This window comes from Quercus robur, chromosome 9 (assembly GCF_932294415.1).
Source record: "Quercus robur chromosome 9, dhQueRobu3.1, whole genome shotgun sequence".
NCBI classification, from domain to species: Eukaryota; Viridiplantae; Streptophyta; class Magnoliopsida; order Fagales; family Fagaceae; genus Quercus; species Quercus robur.
In genome coordinates, this window is record NC_065542.1 from 18,302,953 (window position 1) to 18,329,590 (window position 26,638).

The 26,638-nt window shown below is 34.3% G+C and overlaps 2 protein-coding genes across 9 annotated transcripts in view; one reads left to right on the forward strand and one right to left on the reverse strand.

The window, feature by feature from the left end:
• The window catches only part of LOC126700524 (rho GTPase-activating protein REN1), a 55,007-nt gene that overhangs the window by 22,740 nt on the left and 5,629 nt on the right, over positions 1-26,638 (forward strand). The window lies entirely within an intron of this gene.
• On the reverse strand, positions 7,480-12,889 carry LOC126700525 (disease resistance protein RUN1-like). Of its 6 annotated transcripts, XM_050398716.1 has the most exons (9): positions 12,274-12,889; positions 10,883-12,020; positions 10,510-10,785; positions 9,249-10,423; positions 8,958-9,118; positions 8,669-8,720; positions 7,918-8,036; positions 7,738-7,799; positions 7,480-7,508 (listed from the first exon to the last, which is right to left on the reverse strand). In XM_050398716.1, the coding sequence occupies exons 1-4, from the start codon at positions 12,756-12,758 to the stop codon at positions 9,524-9,526; spliced, it is 2,799 nt and encodes a 932-aa protein (XP_050254673.1). In that variant the 5' UTR covers positions 12,759-12,889; the 3' UTR covers positions 7,480-7,508; positions 7,738-7,799; positions 7,918-8,036; positions 8,669-8,720; positions 8,958-9,118; positions 9,249-9,523. The 6 variants fall into 6 exon arrangements, with proteins under 6 accessions (XP_050254673.1, XP_050254670.1, XP_050254671.1 ...); XM_050398713.1 differs by lacking the exon at positions 7,480-7,508 and having other exon boundaries at positions 7,739-7,836; positions 7,918-8,075; XM_050398714.1 differs by lacking the exon at positions 7,480-7,508 and having other exon boundaries at positions 7,739-7,836; positions 7,918-8,570.

The following is a 26,638-nucleotide window of genomic DNA, read 5'->3' on the forward strand; positions in this document are numbered from 1 at the left end:
TGATTTGTTTAAATGCATTATGAAAAGTTAATAGCTCTTATGGAAAAAAAGAAGTTTATGATGAAAAGAAAAGCTGTTCTTTAAAGATAAAAGTTTCTGAAGTTTTATTATACTTTAAAGATAAAGAATCCGATGAAAATGTTTTAGTTTTCTGTAAATATAAAGTTTCTGATAAAAGTACAAGTTTATATTAAAAAGTTATCAGATATTTGTTCTTTATGAAACGTTAAGTTTTATGACTATGAAAGTTATAATATTTTACGAGAAGATGTTTATGAAGAAGTTCAATCCGAAAGGTTTTGGTAATATTATTTAGATAAGAAAAAAGAGAACAATTATTTCCCTATGAAGAGCGTATAAGTTATCATTATGAATAGTATAAAATACTATACATGAAAAGATGTTCTCCTACCTGAACATTTATAAAATGAAATGATTTGATTTACATGCATACTTGTTAAATTCTTATGTATCTTACCCTGACTGAGCTATGTATCTCACCCCTTCTACTTTTTCAGTCAACAGGTTTTAGTTTAGAGCAGAAGGAGCCTTAGTCGAGTTTTGGAAGGAGCTAGTTTTAGTTTTAAAAGTATAGATACCAAATTGGAAATTTGATGTTTAGCTTTGTAGTATTGTGTATTTTAGGATCTAAAGAAAGTTGTGTACCTTAAAGTATTAAGAGATGTACTATGTGAAATTTAGAATTTGAGTAACTGGTGGATTATGTTATTCTTTGGGATACAACGTAGATGTTCTGAATGTCAAGTGAAAGGTTATATCTCAAGAAGTAAAGAAACAAGAATGAAAAGAAAGAGAAGCTTTTGTAATAGTTTTGTACAAGTTAAGTTAGTTCTTGTTAATATCAGGTTTAAACTTGATATTAGCATGCCGGTCATGATCACAAATCCGAGTATAGGGTTTGGGACATGACAGAAGCCCTTGAAGTACAAAGTTGAAATGGCACCAATTCTGATGATAGCGCCTAGATTTCGAAGATGATGAACACCACCTTGTTCAGATTGGAAATGGAATTAGATTCAGATTTGGAAGAGTGTGGTTTTGGTGGCGTTGGGATCACCGATGAGGTTTAGGGTAAGGAATATCAGTATGCATCTAGAGACATGGTTGAATTTTCCGATTGATGGGGAAGAGGACTTGGATAGAATGTGTGTTTTTTATCTTCTTCCTTGGATTCAAATCAACAACCACAAAGTCAATGCTTATCTTTTGTAATTTTCAGGGCTTTTTAGTTTTATAATGTAGATCTCCCTTTCTCCCTCTCGATCTCTCCTCTTCTCTCTTTCCCCCTCTTGTTCTTCATGGGTTTCAGACTTTGAGTTTAGTTAGTTTTTTTTTTTTTTTTTTTTTTTTTTTTTAATTAACTTTTTTTTTTGAAATTCATAAATTAAAAATTTTGAATATTAATTAAACTATAAAACGGTGTTGCTTTGTATAAGTTAATGGTGCAATTTAACGGATAGTAAACGGAGGACTGAATCAAGTATAATTGAAATTTAGAGGACTAGAATGACAAAAGTCAAACTTAGAGGACTGAAATGACAAAATGTGAAACTTAGAATATATTTAAGTTTCAAGACTTGCATTTCTTAATTTTAGATTGAATGTTTAAGGATTGTGTTCTTTGAAAAGACATGGATAAAAGGTGGGCTTATTAAACTAAATATCTAATAATAAATATTCAAATTACAAACGTTACTATATATTAGATACAAATGTTTGACTATTCAGCCACCCAAATTGATTTCAACTTTTCATTTTCTTCTTTCTAATTTCAAGTAATTATTAAAATTGAATAGTTCATTATCTTTTTAGTGGATACAATTAAAATTTCAAAGCAAAATCTATAGCCCAAAGATGAGTTTTGTGTCTCTTCGTTTATCTACAGTTACAATGTTTCCTTTTCCAAATTTTCAGTTTTTCACAATCGTATTTCTCTCTCACTCACACATCAATCATTTTTTATTTAAGCTTTACAATATATCTACCAATGAACATTCTAGATACGATCACCCCATCATTTATAACAAAAAAAATTAGTTCAATACTATTTGTTCTCCACATGTTTCAATCAAGCTTTAGTTTTCACCATTTTGGGAAGACATCGGTTGTTTTTGTTAGAGATTTTCAAAGTTAAGTCGGCAATAGGATGACCATTGAGGTGAACAAAACACACAAATAGAAATGAACTTTTTTTTCCCTTTCTTTTTGGTATTCTTACATTTAGTCTATGTGAAGTGATTTTGCTGTTTTCCTTCCCAAAATTTTTTAATGATATTGACTTTTGTTACTCTTGATTGACTTAGAATTGGCAACACAATTTTAGTTAATCTAAGTTTTTTTGGTAAGTTTTTACTTTGCTTAGTTGATCATCTTTAAGGAAAATATCAAAAAATGAATAAGACAAAATATAATTTACTCTAGAGCATCATTATGCTATTAATTTTTTTATGTATAGATACTTGAGGAACTTGTGATTAATTCTTTTTTGAAATTCCAATTATTCTTTTGTCTAGCCTTCTAGATTAATTTTTAGGGGTGCAAATGATAGCCTAGAGGTAAATACATTCTTTGTGGTGTCCCATATTTGTGGTCCAAACCCCACCATCCCCCCTCCACCACTATCTACCTATGAAAAGAAAAGAAAAGAAGGTTAGTGTTTGTGTTAGTTTGAATAACATTTTATGTCCCATTATTTTCTTAAATCTTTCATATATGCAATGCTTAATTCATATAACAATTTTGAATTAATCTTTTGTTTATCCCCCTTTTTAGTCTCTTTGTGATTTTGAAATTGCACAAATTCTATTACATAGAACTAGATTAAGCTTATGTTGTGTTAACAACAGAAAAAATGCCTAAGGTGCCCCCATTTTTGACAAATTAAGCATTACACCACATAAACTTCTCAGTAGGGTTGATTTCTATGATGAATTCATTGGTATTTGTAATGCAAGCCTTAGGGTGTGTTTGTGTAGTGGCTACGTTTGCATTTGAGTAGGTTGCGTTTTTTTTGGTTGGTCCCATGACATTATTCATGGACCAGCCAAGTGATAAAAACGCATGAATAGTAATTTGCAGCAATAAAAAATATTTTGCTATAGTGTTTTTAGTAATAAGTTTTCAGTTTTTAGCAAAATAAGTGGTATCCAAATGCACACTTAATGGAGAGTGAACTTTTAAATTCCATAAGTACGTACAACATATGGAACAGGAAAATAAATTTATTTGTACAAAGTTTTGAATAATAGTTTTTGAATGGTTTTGTATAACTACTCTATAATTGTCTTAGTTTAAATTTGTCAATGTCACCTTCATTTGGAAGAGAAACCATGAAAAACAAAGAGCAAACTAACATAGTTGATAGTGATTAAATTTTTTTTGGATTAATTCCTCTTGGTTGAATGTGTACACTCCTTATAAAAAATATCTTAATATCACCAAGCTGAAAGTAGTATACTATTTAATCATTTTGCCAAATTTTGGTATTAAAGTTCTAGATTCTATCTTCTAATTAATGTTTGTGTTGGATGATTTATATATCTTATTAGCTTTATAAATGTTACTTTTGGATTAATAAGACAAGATCAACAAAACACAACTTTTATATAATTATGTCTAGACGATACTGTAGTGTTATAATGGATAGGTTGGTCTTATTTTACCATATAATCTAAGTAATCATATGGTTTATGAATTTGAAGATTTATATATTGCGGGATTTATTCAAATGTTCATATGATGAAAAAAAATTTTGTTTTTTGAATTTTATTTTATTTTATATTTTCACTTTATGATATAAGATTTATTGATTATGAGAAAGAACTAAATGATGATCTATATTTAGGAGAAAAATATACCTATAAGAGTTGATTTGTATGTATCTGTACAGTAATTAATAAAATATATATGGTTATAACTTAGTTTAATAGTTCTTACACTATAAAATAAGAGATAATTTTTTTTATTGCATTGTGTTTCATATTTTTCCGCCCATCGTGAGTATGCTACTAGTTTATTTTGGAACATTTTCAATTCAGTTTTGAAAATGTCAGACACTGACTTGGACTGGAGCCAAATGGGTTTAAGTTTTCCGCATTTTCAACTCAATTTGAAATGTCCAAAACTGACTTGGACTCGGACTTCCAGGTATAGGTTCGAGAACATGTATTGAAGTCAGGTTGAAAAAAACTACCAGATGGCTGATACTCCAGTGTCTAGTGTCTACTCGGCTACTCCTACAAAAACAAGACACTTATAAAATAAAATAATGTATATGATTTACTAGGTGAACCACCTCAGCCTTGCCCAGTTGTCCACCCACCTACTGAATGCCATTTGTCATAATTAGCTAACTCAGATCCTTATTAGATTTTAGCAACGTGTAACTATTTCAAAACTTGCGGAGCTAGTTACCAGTAATTTTCTTTGCAAGCTTATTTTGTTTAAATAAATAAATTGAATACAAGTACAGACTGTATAGTTGCTGGTTTTTTTTTTTTTTGGGACTGAAAAAGTATAATGTATTTAAAACCAATAAGTTATAGGAAAAAGGTAATGGATTCTTTAAGGGTATTAGCTTAGAAAATATTTGTAGAGACCTTTTTATGGGAAAATAAAAAAATAATTAATGTTTTTGAGGATTTTTTATATTTCCAGTGAAAATTGTGTCAAAATTTTCTTAAATTGATTTATTAACAATTTTTATAAGGCATCCATTAATATAATCCTAAGTTATATCAAAGGTTTGATGTTTTAGTTGGGTGAGTTATACCGAGAATAAATTTGTTGTTAATGTGCACCAAAATATCCATTAGCTATCATTGTGAGCATCATTCCAAGGTGTATAGAGCTTACCCTTGCTTAGATCTTGGATCCTTCCGCGGTTTTAGCCCCATCAAGAGCTACAAGTTGTCCCATAAAAAATTTTGAATGAAAATTGTATGTTATTTTGAATGAAAATCTCTCCACCACATCTGTGGGTCTATCACCACTCCGAACATATATATTTGTGTTGTCTTTTCCTCTTGATAGCAACAAGTTTTGAATGAAAATTGTATGTTATTTTCTCTGTAAATTAGAGATTAGAAATAATATTTCCACAGATTTCATTAAACAAAACATGTTTAGAAATAATTGTGATAATTGTGAATTGGCACTAGCCACCATTATTGCCTTGGAAGCAATAAGACTTATTGCCTAAATGCTTCCTTTTCTCCAACAATTTGAAACACTTTTCTTGCAATGAGTAACCTTTTACATACAATGGCATACAAATATATGGCTTTTATTTATTTATTTATTCTTTCTTTCTTTTTTCTTTCTCGGAAAAAAGTATGTCATTGCTTGGAAATTTCTAAAGGTTGAATAAAGCTTATTTTTTTTTCCCAAGAGTTTACTTACTTTATGTTTCCTTTAACAGTCAAGTCAAAAATACATTCCTTTATTTGACGTCCAACAACACCCTTCTCCTCCCAGAACCTCCCTCAAAAGAAAAAAAAAGAAAAGAAATGTAAAATCGGCTTATCAATAAAATATTAGGATAAAATACAAAGGTGCTAAAGTGGGAAGACAATGACAAATGCAACCATCAAACATATTAAGAAATTATAGTGTTAAAAGTGTTCGGTTTGGGTGCTTGTCCTTACTCCTCAAAACTCAAAAGATTCAAAAATCGTTGCTTCCACACACAAAAAAAGGGCATCGGCCATTCTTTTTATAATTTTTGTATAATTCATATTTTTTTTTTTTTGGATTATGAAACAAACCAATACAAAGTTACAAACAGAAACATTTGAAACACGTCGACTTCAGCTAGTCCACTACAACAAGAGAATTTGCCCTGACATAAACTTCCTACTCAACATGAAAAGCAGTGTTTCATCATCCCAACCCAGTTTTACATAGAGACACAAGTCTTCAGACTAAACTACAGTACCAGATTGGTGCTAGTTATGTTAAAGTGAGCACTGAAAGTCAAAAGCAAAAGCAGTAATTGAAGATAGAAGAAGTAGAGGACTAACGGCTACTTTTATCTAACAGTCTCTTAGACAAAACGATGCCGTTTCCCATAAGTGTACTTTGCCTTGAAGGGAAACGGTATCGTTTAATTCAAGATTTACTCTGCCTCTATCTCTGACTGTACTCAATGTTCTTAGCTTTGATCTCCAGTTAACAGTTGAGTGTTAAGCCTTCTCAGTAACTGTCATCCCTGATTTCACGGAGCAATGATCGCAGGGTGGTTGTAATTCTGTTAGAGCAGTTTTCCTCTAGAAGATTCTTGATGTATTGTAATTATGCTCTATAAATAGAGCTGTGTATAATGTATTCTCTTTTGAGCTTGATTAATAGAATTTCTCCTTTCAGTTTCCAGAAATTTCTCTCTCACTCTCTCTCTCTGTTACTCATTTTTCCGCCATTGTTAACCAACTTGCAAGCTCCAAATCTTTCAAATTATACCCAACATCTTGTTAAGAATTACAAACCCAACTACTAGAAAACTTTTACGCAAGAGTCATTAAGGATGGAATGAGGTACAAAATAGTTAGAACAGAGAAATCTGTATAGGATAGTGTTGCAGCCACTTCCTTTAAACATCATCCAAAACTTGACATCTTTTCTCACACTCTTCACTATGCTTTTCTCTATTTTGATCTCTCCTCCATGACTTCTTGTGTTTTTCTGAGATCATATGCGACAGACAGTAGCCCAAACCACTGCATAAGGAACTCCTGAGGCTCTTTCCTTTGATACTGGACAACCCACATAAGTGCCTATTGGGCCGTTGCCAACAATAGCATTGCTGAAATTACCAGCAGTATTAGCAGCATAACATATACTGACACACCTTCTGTGCAAGCATCCTATGTACTTTCTTAAAGGCCTTCCTCGCTGAAATTTCATCAGCAAATGTCACAAAACCGAACCCCCTATAACACGTTTTTCTTTCATCCTGAAGCAAAATGCATCATGATATTAGTTTTCTAACAAGCCAATAATATATGGCCAAAACTCAAAAACGATGTGATAAATGCTAATATATAACAATAAATATCTAAATTATCTTTCTATGATTGGTGACACATTAGTTTGTGAGGTTTACGTAGCAAAGTTGTAGTATCCCTATCATCATTCATACCATAAACTCATAGTAACCAGCAAATGATGGCGAGGTCAATATGAGTACCACATGTGGCAATGACTTGGTTGCCTCCGATAAATGCTATGATTCTCCTTGCAAGTGTCCAAACTACCGTATCTTTGGTCCTCCTTGGACAAGCAGCAAATAAAAATAACACAACTTATTGTAAAAAGTGGCCCTATTTGGATTAATATAGTAGATATTTATGCATATCTCGATGGAATAAGATGCAATGCTCAATCATCCGTGGCTCTGGAAATGAAATGACATGATGCTAGTCTTTCCCAAAACCAGCACTGTAGTGGGTACTGGATTTGAATCCTTTTGCTTCATTCAGCTTCCACACAGCCTGCAACAATATAAATAGATGAAACAGAGCATATCAATGCTCCCAAATTGTCTAAAAGACTACATGAGTCACAACTACAATAATTTTCATAGCAGAAAATGCTAGATATTTAAAAGGAATCCGCAAAAATTAGTGAACAGAAATGTGGCCTCCTCCAGGTCAGCCAACAACACAATAAGTTGCTTGACAGAATCAGAAAAAAGAGTTTTGGATGAAAGAAACGGTTTACCTTCATGAAATCTTCATGCATGACACAATCCCGTTCTGCACATATTGCTGACATGCCAGCTTCTGTGCGAACATTTCGAAGATCAGCCCCATTAAAGCCCTAGGAAAATTTACAACAAATAACTAGATTAGGAAACCGCAATAATTAAATGAAAAACTAGCACCAGCCAAAATCAATCACCTCTGCAAGCTTTATAACAGCTTCATAGTCAATTTCACCGTGTTTGGCCAGCAGCATGAATATTAAGGATTTCAACTCTTGATTCCTTCTCAAAGAATGCACCACTGTAGAAGAGGGATCTGCAGCCACAATATCATTTGCAATTGGAGCAGCATGCTCTAATGCAATCGGCAAGAAATGGAATTCAAGATTACTAGTGCACCAACAAATAAACGAGAAGAAGTTGTTTTGTAATTATCTTCAATATGCAAGGTCAATACAACTCATTGCAGGTGATTCTAAGAGGATTCCAAACGCACTACATTGCTGGTGCTTGTCATGGCAATGGTAGCTGTAAGTCTATAACTCAATAAAGGCTATTGGAGGTACCAGATAGCTTGAAATAGTTAGCATGCAATTGCATGAGCACCCACCATTTCTTAACTATTTAAGCAGAGAACAAGAGGAGCTTGTCCTACAGTTGGAGGATACAAATACTACCAATATTTTCCCTTCACTTGCTATAGCAGCTTGTCTCAGAAATAAATGAAGGAGAAGGCCACGTCCATGGCAAAACAAAAAGGTATTACCCTTAGGGCTGGTAACCCATGCCGTTCAGCCCGGCTATATTCATCACTGATTGGGTCATCATCTTATTTACTGATTCTCAATGCCTGTTAAAAATGCCCAAATAAATTTGGGCCCTGAGCAACTTTGAATGAAGAATACTACCACACCAAATATATAGAGGCTTAACATCCCACTCACATACCCGAGAGCAAAATCCTTTTGCAAGTCCTACAGCCTTGGGGTAAGCTCCATTCCTGGATTAACAGACAGAATACCTTAGGCCCTTTTTAAGAAAAGAAATGCCAATGAATTAAAAGAAAAATGAAATATACAGCCACAAACTAGTTTCATAAGAGAAGAGAGAGAAAGATGGTGACCTACATTAAAAAAAAAAAAAAAAAAAAAAAAAAAAGAGAAAAATAGCGTATTAGCCTTGCAGTTTTATCAAAGCTACCAATTTCAATGGATTTCACTTTTGCAATCAGAATCACCTTGTCTTGTGTGCTTGAATTCTCAATCCAAATTCCGAAACATGGAATGAGTCTATCAATTAGATTAGGGTAGTTGAATCCTTTTTGGTGTGGTATGTCAACACATTTGGGTATTTAAACCATTTCGGAATTTCACTTCCAGGAATGTCGACACCATATACCTAGCATGGTTCACAGAGTCTCTGAATCTTAAAAATCATGAGGTTTAGAATTTCACATGCAAGAGAGATGGGAATATATATATATATATATATATAAAATCTTTTTTGGGAGTAAGAGGGAGGGAGATACCTGGTCATTAATAACATAATGTCTTAGCAATGTTTAGTTGTTAACATGCTATCGTAGCCTTGATTCTCAATTACGCAATTGAAAAGACAAGGAGTCAGCTGAAAATTATCTTCAGGTCTCACTGATAAAGTTTCCAGTGTGAAGTACAGTCTGTTGCATCAATACACTGTATATTTAATGGAAGCTCTTGCAATGATCGAAGACTTGTGCAATATTTCAAAAAAGGTTCTCATGGATTAGATAGCTGAATAATACTTTTCGGGAGGTAAACAAAATTATTTCCTTCCAGATATAAGTACATTAAAGACAACAAGCAATATAAGAAAACCAAGGAGCTTTTTCAAAGATTTAGATGATCGCCCTTCACATCTACAGAGAGATATTACTCTGAGATTTTTTAAGAGAACAACGGAGGAAGGTAGCGCTTTTATAGCTGTTCCACTCACATCTATCACTTCCAGATCTTTAAGATTCCCCAAGTTCTCAGGTAGTTCATCAAGTTTTGAGCAACCGGATAAGATGAGAGTTTTTAGAGATGTCATTGTACAGGTAGCATCTGTAAGACTTGAAAGATTCTTGCAATTTCTTAGACTCAAAAAAGTAAGGCCAATAAAATGATCCACCGATGATGGCAACTCTTCTATAGCAGTCTTGTTCAAATATAATTCTGTCAAACGTGACATATTTCCCACAATTTCTGGAAACTTCTTCAATTTTGAACAACCGGATAGAGTGAGAGTTTTTAAAAAAATCCAATTGCAACAAACACCAAGACTTGAAAGATTCTTGCAGTCTTTTAGACTCAAAAAAGTGAGGTTGGTTAAATTCTGCACTGATGCTGGTAATTCTTTTATAGCAGTTTTGTCCAAATCAAGTTTTGATAAACATGACATATTTCCTACAATCTCTGGAAACTTCTTCAGTCTTGAACAACCAGAAAGATCAAAAACTTCAAGAGATTCCAAGCTGATCTTGGGTGGAAGGATTTCAAGACATTTGCAACCATTTAAATCCAATTGAATAAGCCATTTGAGATTTCCGAGAGATGCATGAATTTTATACAATTTTGTACAGCGTCGAAGAATCAAATGCTTAAGATTTGGGGCTCCACTGAAATCCGGGGTCTTGATCAACTTTTGAGAATCACTTAGATCAATGAGCTTTAACTCATAACTCTGATATATATCAATAGATAGTTAGATAATATCAAACACTAATGAAAAGGAAAAGAGTACTACATTTGCATAAGTGAAAATCTTACCACAATTCCTTTCCATAGTTGAATGATGGCGCTGCGATGCATTTTCAATTCAACAAGCTTATTTGGTTGGAAATTGGCTGGCATAGAATTTAAAGGACATCCATGCCATTCTATAATGCGTAACTCATTTGACAGATAATTTAGGTGGTTTGGGAGGAGCACATCTTGAATCTTAAGCAATCTCAATTTTTTCATCTTTGATAAGGATTCAACATTCAATTGTTCCTTTTTATGAACATTTGCTTTTAGAATTATGCCTTCAATTGACTCTGTTCCCTAGTAACCAAGAATAATGAAATTAGAATAGTTACAAAACTCTTAAAATAATTTGGAAGAATATATATATAGTTCAGGTTTAGACTAGTCAACTTACAGTATCACTCTCCAATACATGGAAGACATCCTCATAACGCCACAACCTACTACGTTTACTGGGCTCATTAGGGGATTCACGACGAACAATTTCTTGACCCATAAATTTTAGCAAATCATGCATCGTAATAGTACCCCATGCATCAATGGTTATGAGACGTTTGTCCATAAGAACATCAATATTATAGTCTGGATAGTAACCAAAACTTTCTAGTATATCTCTTATGCAATTGATGTTCTCTCCTTCGAAGAAACACGCAATATCCAAAAACAATTCTTTTTGTGCATTCATCAACCCATCAAAACTCTTTTGAAGTATATCTAAAATGCCTAAAACATGTAATTCTTCTGGTCTATCTAGAGCACTTTTCCATTCATGTATGCTTCTAGAAATCAAGAAAGAGGCTAAAACTGTAATAGCTACAGGAATGCCTTTAGCATAATTCACAAAAGCCTTAGACAACTCCACATAATCTTCTATAGGATAGGGTTTCTTGAAAACTTTCCAACTAAAAAGCTCCAAAGCTTCATCATCATTCAACTCCTTACTTGTATATATATCATTCACTCCACATCTTTCCAACAAATTCCTATCACTACTTGTTAAAATAATTCTACTTCCAAGACCAAACCAATCATGTTTCCCTACTAGTGCTTCTAGTTGTTCGTCTTCATCCACATCATCAAGAACAATAAGAACCCTTTTATCACGTAGTCTATTCCTTATAACATCGATTCCCTCACAAACGTTTGATATCCTTATTCCTCTTTCCATGAGGATCTGTAAAAGAAGTTGTACCTGTAACTCAACTAAACCATTCCTTTTAGTTCTTTCACTAACATAAGCAATGAAGCTGCTAGCTTCAAAGTCACCATAAATTCTACTATAAATTGCTCGTGCAAGAGTTGTTTTACCTATTCCAGCCATCCCACAAATCCCAACAAAGTGAACACCACCCAACCCTTCACACAAATATGAATCTAACATTTCCTCCACACGGGAGTCTATTCCAACAAAGTGTTCAAAAATATTCTCTGAGAATCTACGATTCAATTTACCATTCAATTTACCATTCAATTCACCATTCAATTCACCAGATATCATTCCAACGATTTCTCGGATAACTTTTGTTTCAGGCCTGCAAAGAGAGCAGAACAATAATATTGACAAGGTAGAGCTAGCAACATTAATTTAGAGATAAAGCATTTAGCATAAGTACGACCTTAGCTTCGTTCAGTATCAAAAGGAAACTCAGTGTATAATTATATATATGGCACAAACTATGCAAAGGTTGTTCAACCAAAGTCCAATTTGTGCTTGTAAACAATAAATAAATTTAGGATTAAAAAAAATCATATATACCATCATTTGAAAAGAAAATTAATTCTTACCTATTCTGTAAATCCCATCCAGAAATACCACCAACTTCTGTCAAAGCAGCTTTCCACATGTTTACATCTTCTTTTTTAATATCTTTGAAAGGCTCTTCATGTTTCTTCAAGGCTTCCGCATAAATCCCCTTCTGATGCCGCACATCACTTGGATCCACATAGTGGAAAACTGGCAGGACTACTAACCCCGTCCTTTTCATGCAAGCAACAATCTCTGCTAGTTCAGTCAAGCACCAACTTGAAGAAGCATAGTCTCTTGAGAAAATTACAACAGCAATCCTCGATTCTTCTATTGCTTTGAGCAGCTCTGGACGAATATGTTTTCCCCGATTGAGTTCATCATCCCTAAAAGTAGATATGCCTTTTTGTTCCAAACCAGCATATAGATGGTCTGTAAATGTTGTGCGGGTGTCCTTCCCTCTGAAACTGATGAAGACATCGTATTTCCATTCACGGGTAGAAGAAGAAGAAGGAATTAAAGCCATGAAGGAATTGGATGTGCTTGAACCGTGAGCGAGTGATTTAGGAAATTGAGGTGTGACTGAGAAAAGCTCAAAAAGCCTCTTGAAATAACGCTGGGTATGCAGTGGAGTCTTGAGTGTGAGATCATCTGTCACGGGTCAAAGAATTCATATAGAAAGACCGGCAAAAGTTTGCCTCCCAAGAGCAATTACATAATTTACATTTTATCTATTTCTTATTTATTTGCCGGGAATAAATTATTTGAAATGCTAAACAAGTGCTATTATTTATTTATTTTTCTAGGTAATTGGGATATATATTAATGGGTAATTTACACCAATTTATTATTATACACTTATTTGTAGTTATCAAATTTTGGGAGTAACCTCCAAGAAGTTTCCGGCTACCTACTTTTTCCCATTTCCCCGAGCAGTTTCTCTTGTATTACTTCAATGATTCAATATATATATTTTTTTCTTTCACAAGTCATTCCGTTCTTGCTCCATCAGTCCTTTTTTTTTTAAAAAAAAAAAAAAAAAATATTTTTTCACCTTCTCTTAACGAGGAGGACCCACAGAGGTGAAGTTTATTTTGATTCACCAAAAAGAAAAAAAGGTGAACCATATTTCGCCTTAGCTTAGACCTGTTTGGTACGCAAGTTGAAACGTATGTTTTCAGTTTTTAAATAATATTAGTCGTTAACTTGTGCGATGCACGGGAGACCTGTTTGGTACGCAAGTTGAAATGTATGTTTTCAGTTTTTAAATAATATTAGTCGTTAACTCGTGCGATGCACGGGAAAGCTGTTAAGTTATCACTTATGACAATGCTAAACAGCCTTAAAACCTAAGACTAACCCATGGAATGGATTTGAAAATTTTTCACAAATAAAGAAAGTGTTACGTGTGAAGTTTTGTGAATATGATACCTTACATTTTGTGAAAATGAGAGTCATATTTGATATATTTAAGAAGCAAATAAATATCTAACGTACGTAATACTAATAGACATCTAACTCTTATCACAAAAAATGAATGTTGCACGTTAGGATTACAATCTCAAAATTCCCTATCCTATAGTCAATACTAAACATTCAATTACTAAATGAAAAATATTAATTAACCAAAAATTACTTATTTATTTATATAAATAAGTAAACATTGATAATTATATTATAATAATATAAGAATTAAAAGTACTTAAGATATTTGTTGCATGTCAATCAATTTGTGTTTGGGTTAGGATTAAAAATTAAAATTATTTCACTATTTAACTTATTTTTGCTACAATTTATGAACCTTATTGTATTTTTTGACACTATTCATAAGCCTCACTGTATTATTTTAATTAAAATTTTCCTTTATTTATAGTACTTTAAACAATAATTTTTCAATTTTAACAAAATAAATGGTATCTAAACACGCCCTTAATTAATATCATCAGTCACTACATGTCTCACATCACATTGGTCTCAAAGCTAAAAAAAAAAAAAAACTAATGGCTTTGCCCCATCTTTTATTCAAAAATTAAAACCTTTCTACTTTCCCAATGCAAGTCACATGGAGTTTTTTTTTTTTTTTTTCCTTGGGTAAACATCATGTGAAGGCTTTGGAAACATAAAAAAAAGGAGTACAAAATGTCAAAAACAAAAAGAGAGAAACTACAGAGACTGGAGACAGACAAAAGAAAGAGGAGGAAAAGAAGAAAAAAGAAGAAGAAACAGCCCCTGCTGCGTCATCTTCTTCTTCTCTGTTTTTTTTTTTCCCCTTACAAATAAGAAATTTATGGAATGAAGAGGAAGATGACGAAGAGAGAGACGAGATTATTTTGGTTTTGGTGATTTATGGGTTTGGTTTGTGTTGGGTGTGTATTGTGTTTGAAGAAATTTATGGGATGAGGAGGAAGATGACGAAGAGGGAGATGGGAAATTATTTTAGTTTTGGTCTGGATCTGTGCTCATATGTACTGTTTTGGTTTATGTAAACAAAAAAAGAGAATCTACAGAGACTGGAGACAGACAAAAGAAAGAGGAGGAAAAGAAGAAAAAAGAAGAAGAAACAGCCCCTGCTGTGTCATCTTCTTCTTCTCTTCTTTTTTTTTTTTTTTTTTTTTTTTTTTTTTTTTTTTTTTTTTTTCCTTACAAATAAGAAATTTATGGAATGAAGAGGAAGATGATGAAGAGAGAGATGAGATTATTTTGGTTTTGGTGATTTATGGGTTTGGTTTGTGTTGGGTGTGTATTGTGTTTGAAGAAATTTATGGGATGAGGAGGAAGATGACAAAGAGGGAGATGGGAAATTATTTTGGTTTTGGTTTGGATCTGTGCTCATATGTACTGTTTTGGTTTGTGTTGGGAAAGGCAGAGCATCGTGAAAGGGAAAGGCAGAGTATCGGGCTATAGAAAACTGTTATTATGTTTTTTTTTTTAATGTTATTTTTTTAATAATATGCTGATGTGGAAATTTATGGGAGCTTCAAAAGTTTTGGTTTTATATATATATATATATATATAGATTACACGTATTTCTATATATTTTTTTACACACATATATTTTCAAAAAAATTGAAAACTGTTGTTTAAACACATGTACCAAACGAAACTTTTGGTTTTTAGTTTTTAATTTTAAGTACAAAATTTTTAATTTTTAATTTTTTTGTATTTTTCACTTTTTAAAATATTTTTAAGGTACATGTATTTTTTAGCAAAAAGTTTTTAACAAAAAAAATTAGAGAAACTGTTCTCAAACAAGCCCTAACAATGTATTTGAAAACGCTGGAGGAGAAAGAAAGAGAAAATAAATGACAAGAAAGGTAGTCTTTTCCTCCGTTTGGTTAGCATGGAAGAAAACAAAAGGGCAGAACCTATTTCCCTGGGCCACATATTTGCAATTTGAAGGGAGACAATAGTTTTTAAAAAATTGGGGTTCACATAAATAATATAATACGATATGATATTACATATTTGTCCATAAATTTTATGCATCTTTCACATTTATATGGGCATAAAAGTTATAAAAAAAAACATATATTTTCTTTTCATTTATTTTCTTATTGCAAACTAAACAATGGAAAGAAAAATTCATTTTTCTCTTTTCTTTTCCCCTTCTCTCCTTATTTCCAAATATATATAAGAGATTTAATTTATTTTCTTTTCTTTCTTATTTCCTTTCTATTATTCATTTCTTTTCTCTTCTCTTTCCTCATTTGTAACCAAATAAAGCCTAAGAGTGTGTTTGGTAGGAGGTAAAATAGGAAGGATAGAAAAGAAATGAGATAAAATTGGAGAGAAAACGAGTAATGAGTGTGTTTGGTTGGGAGAGAAGAGATAGAGAAAATGGTGAAACCATACAATTTTCTCTTTGGCTCACCAAAATTCAATCTCCCTACTTTGGGAAGAAAACTAAATTGAAAATGGCTCACCATATTTTCGATGAAATTGCCCCTTCTAACGTTCCAATTTTTTGAACTTTTTTGTCCTTTTCTTCTTTGCTTCTTTTGTCTTTTTTCTATGTTCATTATGTTTTTTTTTTTTGTTTTGCGTTGATCTGATCATTTCTTCAGCTTTTTTTTTTCTTATGTGCTTATCCAGTTATCCTTTCTTTGATCAACAGTTATGGGTTTTTTTTTTTTTTTTTTTTTTTTTTTTTTTTTTTTTAATTTTATGGTCAAAATGCAAAACTCACCCTCTAGGTTTCACCTTTTGTCATTTCAATCTTCTAAGTTTCAATTATGCTCAATTCAGTCCTCCGTTTACTATCTATTAAATTACACATTAACTTACACAAAAAACACCATTTTACAGTTTAATTAATATATAAATTTTTTAATTTCTAAATTTTAGAAAAAACGTTAATTAAAAAAAAAAACATAAATTAAACCCAAAAGTCTGAAACCCTTGAAGTACAAAGTTGAATTAGCGCCAATTTTGATGATAGCACCTAGATTTTGAAGATGATGAACACCACCTTGTTCGGATCGGAAATGGAATTAGATTCAGATTTGGAAGAGTGTGGTTTTGGTGGCGTTGGGATCACTGATGAGGTTTAGGGCAAGGAATATCAGTATGCATCCGGAGACGTGGTTGAATTTTCCGATTGATGGGGAAGAGGACTTAGATAGTATGTGCTTTTTTTATCTTCTTCTTTGGATTCAAATCAACAACCAAAAAGTCAATGCTTATCTTTTGTAATTTTCAAGGCTTTTTAGTTTTATGATATAGATCTCCCTCTCGATCTCTCTTTTTCTCTCTTTCCCTCTCTTGTTCTTCATGGGGTTTAGACTTTGGGTTTAGTTTTTTTTTTTTAATTAATTTTTTTTTGAAAGTCATAAATTAAAAAAAATTGAATATTCATTAAACTATAAAACGGTGTTGTTTTTGTATAAGTTAACAGTGCAATTTAACGGATAGTAAACGAAGGATTAATTGAGTATAATTGAAATTTAGAGGACTGAAATGACAAAAGTCAAACTTAGAGGATAGAAATGACAAAATGTGAAACTTAGAGGGTGAATTTTGCATTTTGACCATAAATTTTATTAAAAAAAAAAACCATAACTATTGATCAAAGAAAGGATAACTGGATAAGCACATTAAAAAAAAAAAAAAAGAAGAAGAAATGATTTGATCAACGCAAAACAAAAAAGAAACATAATGAACATAGAAAAAGACAAAAGAATCAAAGAAATAAAAGGACATAAAAGTTCAAAAAATTGGAATGTTAGAAGGGGCAATTTTGTCCAAAACATGGTGAGCCATTTTCAATTTAGTTTCCTCCCCGAATTAGGGAGATTGAATTTTGGTGAGCCAAAGAGAAAATTGTTGGGTCTCACTATTTTCTCTATCTCTCTCCTCTCCCAACCAAACACACCCATTACTCATTTTCTCTCCAATTTTATCTCATTTCTTTTCTATCCTTCCTATTTCACCTCCTACCAAACACACCCTTAGACTTTATTTGGTTACAAATGGGGAAGAGAAGAGAAAAGAAATGAATAATAGAAAGGAAATGAGAAAGAAAAGAAAAGAAATTAAATCTCTTGTGTATATTTGGAAATAAGGAAAGAAGGGGAAAAGAAAAAAGAAAAATAAATTTTTCTATCCTTTGTCTGGTTTGCAATAAGAAAAGAAATGAAAAGAAAAAAAAAATATATATATATATATATATATATTTTTATAACTTTTATCCCCATATAAATGTGAAAGATACATAAAATTTATGGACAAATATGTAACATCATAAAATTTTAAAGGGGTATTTTTATATTTAAATATCACTTAAGGTTGAAACTCTCCCTCAAAAAATGATAGTATTTATTTTATTTTTTATATTATAATTTTTTTTCAAATGTATTATTAATTTTTACTAATTAATAAAACTATCATCCAAAGTGAGTTAGTAATACTTAGTATGTAGATTTTACAAACTGACAAGTCATCAATAAATAAAAGTTATTCAAAACATTCATTTATTGTATTGTTTGATCAGTTTGTAAGTGTTTTTTCATAAATTTGTTTTTAGCATTTTAAGTAGTGATTGTGTTGTATTTCTATTAATTCATTTTTTTTTGTGTGAAGAAAATGCTAAAGTACTACAAATTTTATTATAAAAAACTTACAAACTGATGTGGCATTTCGAGAAAAGAATAAATGAATATTGAATTACTTATTGTGATTGGACATATCAATTTATAAGACCTATGTGATAAAAAAAAATGTGCAAGTTACACACTCTTTTTTTAATTAGAAAAAAAAAAAAAAAAAAAAAAAAAAAAAACACTTACTGGCTCCATTTTAATTTGGGGGCCTTTCTATGTTAGGGGCTGTAGGCCATGGCCTATTTTCCATTTGTGTTTGCTTTGCATCGTACTTAAGAGGAGTCTTTTGACTGAATATTGTAGAAAATGGAGTTTATTTGGGATATAGGTACTATTCAAAGTTATTTGATTAATTAAAGAAAGAGAGTGAATTTCAATAACGGTGTTGCCGAAATTCTAACAAAAAGTATGAGAGAGGAAACACAAGTGATGTGATGGGAGGATTTGAATTTTGGTAATCCTGTTGCCAAAATTCTTGCTGCCCGAATTTGCTGCCCAGTTGCCAGGTGAAGTGCCCACATGAGGAGTGGCTGAAAGGAAACCAATTGAAATTCTAAGGGAGTGAGGAGAGAGAAAATAAGAATTGTGGCAACCAAGTTGCCGAAAATGGGAGGGAACAAAAAAAGAAAAAGGGAGAAACCAATTGTGGCAACCAAGGTGCCGAAATTCTAGGAGAGTGAGGAGAGAGAAAATAAGAATTGTGACAACCAAGTTGCTGAAAATGGGAGGAAAAAAAAAAAAAGAGAAACCAATTGTGGCAACCAAGTTGCGAAAACTGTGGGGAAAAAAATTTAATAGTAATTTAGGCAATGAAATTGCCAAAAATGAGGGGGAAAAAAGGATGATTTAGACTGAAAATTGAAGGGGAAAAAAAATTGTGGCAATGGAATTGCTAAAATGGGAGGGAAAAAAAATAGTAGCAATTGATTTGTAGCAATTGATTTGTGGCAATGTTGTTGCCAAAATGGAAGGAAAAAAAAAAGGGGCAATTGATTTGTGTCAATGGAGTTGCCAAAAATTGGAGAGAGAAAAATTCACTGGATTCTTATTCTAAAAAGTACCCATATTTTTATTCTATTAGTGTGTCAGTAGTTTTTTTGACTGAAGCAGTTTAGTTTGTGTGTATGTGATGTTCTTTCATTTCGAATAGTAAAAGTATTTTTTGCATGATTTTCCCTATGAAACAAATAATAAATCTAGAATCAAAACATCCATTCTAATATAACTCTTGAAGATCGAAAGAAGAGAGTCATGGAACGCTTTCTCTCTTGTGAAGAACAAGAGGAGCTTGCACGTAGCACCAAGAAAGTAAAGGATGTCTACCATGCGGGATTTTGTGAAGGCCAAGGCTCGGGGTCGTCATCTCCAAGTCACGCTGGGGGTGCTGGAAACCACAACATCTCATTCAAGGATAAGTTCCTGGGTGAAATACCCGATGCTTACACGCAGGCTTTCAACTTTGATGATTTCATGGACGACAATGGTGAGTCGGACGAGGAAGTTGAATCACTCCGGCAAGGCTTTATAGCCGTGAAGTTTGATAAGGATTTCAAGTAGAGGAGTCACAGACCGTGGGCGAGAGCTTTGATTGTTAAGGTTTATGGCAGAACTATTGGATTAAACTTCCTTCAAGCCAAGCTTTTGTCTCTTTGGAAACCAGCTGGGAGGCTGGATTGTGTAGACTTAGGCCATGGTTTCTTCCTTACAGGCTGTCTCTGGGAGAAGATTTTGAGAACATTCTAAAGAAGGGTCCATGGTTCATTGGAGACTATTTTCTATCGCTCAGACCATGGGAGCCAAATTTCAAGCTTGCTTTAGCCAGCGTATCTTCCATTGTGGTTTGGGTTAGGCTGAATGAATTACCTATTGAATATTATAATGCTGAGGCATTGTAATACCGCCCTCTGTTGAAAATAGGAATGTTTTTACCTTCAAAAGTAACGGTAATGTGGAGGCAACGAAGAGGATGTGGAATCGTGAGCGTGAGGATAAAACTAATATGCCTAGTGGGCCTCCCCTTGAAAGCAAAAGGAAGTTATCACCCATTAGACTTATGGACAAAGGCCAATTGGAGAAGTCTATCCAAAGAATAGGATCGGGGCTCACATCTGAAGTGCAACCAGGTATGTCCCAAAGCCCAAGCTCGAGTAAGCCCAAGCTGACTTCAACTCAGGCTACATCTGCCCAGGTTTTACTTAAGCCAAACTCGATGAAGGGCAAGAAGGGAATTTCCTGTGCAAGGGCTTCTCAAGTTTCCCAAGTTGGTGCCGTTGAAGTGTCTGCTGTCAAAGCTTCCCCTGTGCAATTAAACAATGGAATTTCTACGCAAGAGTGGCACGGTGATGAGCTCAGTAATGAACCCTTAAAGTTGAGAAATGCTAGTAACTGCCGGCATGATACCATCGTTGTGTCAAGGGTGGGCGACCAACTTGGAGGTTGGAGTGGTGGTAACGCCGAAGATTGTTCTAGTGAAATTTTAAGCAAGCCCAACTTGGATTTTGGGTTGTTTCAGCACCAATTTCAAGCTAGCAATGAAACAAATACAAGTTTTCAAGCTAACAGTGGCTTTCAACTTACACATGGCCTCACAGGAGTTGGTTTTGGGAGTGTTGAAGCACATGGTGATCCTGTTGTCTAGAGAGGCCAGACAAAGGAGGATATGAAGTGGACCAGATGGAATTTAAGGGAGGAGGTGAAGGTGGGACCTTTGGTTGATGATTGCCTCACTCCAGCTCTAATTTTTTTCCTTATGAATGTTATTATTTGGAATTGTAAGGGTGCTCTGAAGCCTTCTTTTTAGAATCGCATCAGGGAGTTGGTCTAAAACCATAATCCTGCAATCTTGGTTGTTATGGAAACTCGGGTTGGGGGAGAGAGAGCAAGGGAAATTACTAATAGGCTTCCCTTTGATGGAGCTGTGCATACTGACACTATAGGGTATGCTGGTGGGCTGTGGGTGCTGTGGAATTCAGATAGGGTTGAGGTGTCTCCTTTGGCCACTACTGAGCAGGAAATTCACACAATGGTTAAGGTACGTTTTTCAAATGCCTGTTGGTTACTCTCTGCTGTGTATGCTAGTCCTAGAAGTGCTGAGAGGCACATACTGTGGAATAATCTTATAATATAGCTGACCTCCAAAATATGCCTTGGGTTATAGTGGGGGACTTTAATGAACCCTTGGTTGATGGTGATAAATTTAGAGGGAGAGCGGTGAGTGTTAATAGGTCTTTGTTGTTCATAGAGTGTTTGGATAAATGTAGTATGATTGATATCGGGTTTGTGGGACCTCGATTCACTTGGACAAATAGAAGGGAAGTTCAAGCCTTGATTCAGGAAAGGATAGACAGGTACTTTGTCAATCCCAGCTAGTGTTTGTTGTATCCGGAGGCTAGAGTTACGCACCTTACTCGATGCCATTCGGATCACTATCCTATTTTATTAGAGATGCAGTCGGGTATAAGGGGTGAGAAGAAAAGACCTTTTAGATTTCAATCTTGTTGGCTGCTAGATGCAACTTTCCCAGACATTGTCTCTCATGCGTGGGGAGGTGCAAATTACCTTAAGGATGCCATTGATAGTTTCACTAAGAAAGCAATGGTTTGGAATAAGAATCATTTTGGAAACATCTTTAAAAAAAAGAAGAACCTGATGGCTAGGATTAATGGTATTTAGAAAGTTATTGCTACCAAACCTTCTAGGTTCCTTCTTAATTTAGAAGATGAGCTTTTAAGGGAGCTAGACTTGGTGCTTAATCAAGAGGAAGAGCTTTGGGCTTTAAAGTCTTAGGTGAATTGGATGATCCAGGGGGATCAAAACATGACTTTTTACCATGTCTCAACCTTGGTGAGAAGGAAGAGAAATCAGATTATTGCTATAAAAAATACAGTGGGGTATTGGATTTATGAGGAAGGGGACATTAAAGAGTTTATTAGAAGTGGTTTTAATGGAATCTATTCAACTTCTCATGTGGCTGTGGCTAGGGTTGATCCTATCATATCTCGATGGCAAGTTAGACTTTCTGAGGTGGAGAGAGATAACATAAGTGGGGAGGTTATTGAGGAAGAAATTAAGGCAGTCCTATGGTCCTTGAAACCCTTTAAAGCCTCGGGCCTGGATGGCTTACATGCGGGGTTCTTCCAAAAATTTTGGTCGATGGTGAGGGGGGGGGGGGGGGGGGGCTCAGTGATTGAAGAGGTTAAGAAGGTGTTTGTTAGCAGAAAAGTCCCAGACTTTTTGAATAGAACCCTTATTGCCTTGATTCCTAAGATTCAAGGGCCGGAGACTTTAGTCATTTATAGGCCTATAAGTCTGTGCAACATGGTGTTCAAAGTGGTGACCAAGATTATTGTGGCTAAATTGAGGCCTTACTTGGACAAGCTCATATCTCCTATGCAAATGGCTTTTGTGCTGGGTAGAAAAGGGGTGGACAATGTTATCATTGCTTAAGAGATTATACACTCCTTAGGGAAAAAGAAAGGGAGAATGGGATATATGGCCTTGAAGATAGATTTGGAGAAGGTTTATGATAAGTTGGAATGGAGCTTTATCCAGAATATGCTCATAAGGATTAATCTTCCTAATGATCTTATAGAAATCATAATGAGTTGTGTTACAACTGCCTCTACATCCATTTTATTTAATGGAGAAGTTCTAGACCCGATTTTCCCTTTGAGGGGAATAAGGCAGGGTGACCCGTTGTCTCCTTACCTCTTCATTATATGCATGGACTTCCTTGGACAACTTATAGAAGAGAGATGTAATATGAAGATGTGGCAGCCAATCAAAGCTTCTCAAAGTGGTCCGGGTTTTTCTCACCTCTTTTTTGCGAATGATCTCATTTTCTTTGCTAAAGTTGATTAGGTTAACTGTTCAGCTATAAAAGATGTTCTGGATGATTTTTGTAGCATATCCAGAAAAACAGTGAGTGAAGCAAAGTTGAGAGTTTATTTTTCTCCAAATGTTGATAGAGATACTAGGGAGTCACTTTGTGATATCCTAGGGTTTGCTTCTACCCCATTTTTGGGAAAGTACCTTGGGTTCCCCCTAAAGCAGTCGGGCTCCTCCTCTCAAGATTACAATTTTATTCTAGATAGAGTTAAGCAAAAACTCTCCGGGTGGAAGGCTAATATGTTATCATTGGTTGGGCGGTCAGTTCTCATTCAAGCTTCCTCGGTTGCCATATCGTCATATGTCATGCAATGTGCTTATCTTCCAGGCAGGATTTTGGATGGAGTAGATAGAGTTAATCAGAATTTCCTTTGGGGATCTTCAGATTCAACCAAGAAAGTTCATTGGGTTGGTTGGGTTAAGGCAAAAAAGTCAAAGGAGGAAGAGGGTCTTGGGCTGCATTCAGCTAAGGATAGGAATATTGCTCTTTTGGCTAAGCTGAATTGGAAATTCCAAACTAAATCAAAGGCTTCTTGGGTTAAGGTGTTGAAGATGAAATATTGTAATCATAGAAGGAGGGTTGCTGCTAATGCTAACAAGCTCCCTTGTTCTTCCATATGGTTAGCAATGAAGAGAGGTAGAGATACTTTCAACAAGGGGAGTAGGTGGCTGCTGGGGAAGGATAGTTGTTTAAATGTGTGGCATAGTAATTGGACAAATGGGGGTTCACTTAGAGAGCTTATACATGGTCCCATTACCCAAGAAGCTAGCTTTCTTGAAGTTAAGGATATTATGTTAGACACGGGTTGGGATTGGGGGAAAATTCCTTTTGAGATCCCTCTTGAAATCAAAAGGATGATTCAAGCCATTCCGGTGACAATCTTGAGTAGAGGAGCTGATAAGTTGATTTGGGCTGGTTTTCCCCAAGGCACATTTGATTTGAGAAGTGCTTATAGGCTTGCAATGGGGTTTGATAAAATTACTACTTTCTACTACTTTCTCGGCAAGTTGGATTTGGAAAGTGGAAGCACTACCAAAAATTAAAACCTTCCTTTGGAGATGTGCTCATAATAGTATTGGAGTTAAAGTTCGTCTAGAGAGAAGGGGTATAACCCAAGATATTGTGTGTCCAATCTGTCAGGGAGGATCTGAAACCATTCTACATGCTTTAAAGGACTACAATCAGCTGAAATGTGTATGGAATCAGCTAGGAATCTCCTCTTCAAATCATGATTTTTGGAGGACTGACCTTCAGAGTTGGCTGTCTTTTAATGGTAGGATGATGAGCAGTCTTTGTGCTACACAACCCCCTTGGAAAGTTGTTTTTCCGATAGCTTTATGGAATGTTTGGAAGAGCAGGAACAATATGGTTTTCAACAAGAAGAACAGGAACTCGAGCCTTGCTATGGAGATTGTGAAGCAAGCATTGGAGTATTATCATTGCATTGCATCCCCAAGGCTGCAAACTCGTAAAGTGCTGAAGGGAATGCAATGGGAGAGACCGCCATAAGGCTGGATGAAGCTAAACACTGATGGTTCGACCAATGGGAATCTTGGTTTGGAAGGGTGTGGGGGTGTGATTAGAGATGATGCAGGGCAGTGGATTGTTGGATTTAGCAAGTGTATTAGCATCACCAGTAGCTTTGCTGTAGAATTATGGGGGCTTAGGGAGGGTCTTATCTTGTGTTGCAATCTTAATATTACTTCTCTTGAGATTGAACTTGATGCCAAAGCTATTGTGGACATTTTGAATAAGCCAGCCTACGTAAATAATATTATTTCTCCTATTTTGGATGATTGCAGGTTGTTGGCTTCCTGCATTCCTCAGATCCGTGTTAAGCATTGCTTCCATTAGGCGAATAGATGTGCGGATAGCCTTGCTAGAATGAATTTTAGTTTAGATAGTGCTTTTTATTCTTTTCATAGTCCGCCTGTGGACTTGTTGGATGTGTTTAAGGATGATCTCAATGGGGTGTATGTTAACAGGCTGTGTCCTGAGCCTGATGTTCCTTTTTAGTTGGTTTTAATGAATCGTCTTTCACCCAAAAAAAAAAAAAAGTACATTGATTCTTATTCTAAAAAAAAAGTACATAGATTTTTACAATACAAAATGGAAGAAAAAAATAATTGATGTGCACGCTATAAAAAAAAAAAAAGTATATAGATTCTTATAGAAGGAAAAAAAAATGATTGATGTGCACACTGTAAACAAAAAAAAAAAGAAAAAGAAAAAGAAAATACATAGATTCTTACAATACGAAATGAAAGAAAAAAATGATTAATTCTTTGTAGTTATGTTTATAGTTAAGTAATTTATTTGTATTAGAGTGTCCCATCTTGGTCTATGTTGTGTTGTATTTGGTCAATTGCGTATCTAATCATACAGTTAGATATAGTTTAAAATATAAGAATTTAACTTATATGAAACTTGCATCCTATTTAAACAAATTGGGAGGAGGAAACTGATGATAGTTGGTATTGGTTTTTGCGTTGTATTCAAATTAATGTCACTAATCAAGAAGGGTTATGTGTCATATTTGATCGTCACCCTCGTATAATATTAGCGATACGAACTATATATCAATCAACACGTTGGTATCATCGTTTTTACCTTCGCCATGTGGCTAGCAATTTCAATTAACAAATTGGTAATAAAAACTTGAAGGCTATGGTAATGTAGGCAGGCATGGAGAATCAGCTACGAAAGTATCAAATAACCAGTGATAGAATTACTTAATTAAATGCAGATGGTGATAAGTATTTAAGGTACATACCGGTGCAGAAATGGACGTTAGCACATGATGGTGGACATCGTTATGGGGCATTGACCACAAACTTGTCTGAAAGCTTCAACGGTATTCTAAAGAGTGCTAGAAATCTACCCATAACAGCGTTAGTCGAACTTACATACTACCGTTGTGTAGCCTACTTTGCTAATCGATATACTAAGGCAAGCGCAAAGGTTACAGCCGGTGAACTCATTACAGCCTATACAAAGAATAAAGACATGCAGTACTCATTGACACTAATTGGATTATACTCATTGAAGGTGGTTGTTACGGGCAGATGTTGAAAGAAACTCATATAATAACAATAAAAAGGGTAAATTCCACAAACCTACCCTGAGGTTTGTGATAATACCAATTAAGTCCAACACATTCTAAAACCTACCTATTTAGTCCTAAAAGACAATTTTATCCCTACCCTTCAGTGATAATACCAATCTTCCTCTTCTTGCTTCTCTCTCTCTCCGTTCCTCTCCCCTTCTCTCTTCTCTCTCTCTTTCTTAGATCTCTCTCAAAACCCACCGCCCAACAAACCCATATCACCCACAGCCACTAGAAAAGTCACTGACCACCACATTCATACCATCTTCTCCGGCAATAATTCCGGCATCGTTGACCGGGAATGAAAGGCTACT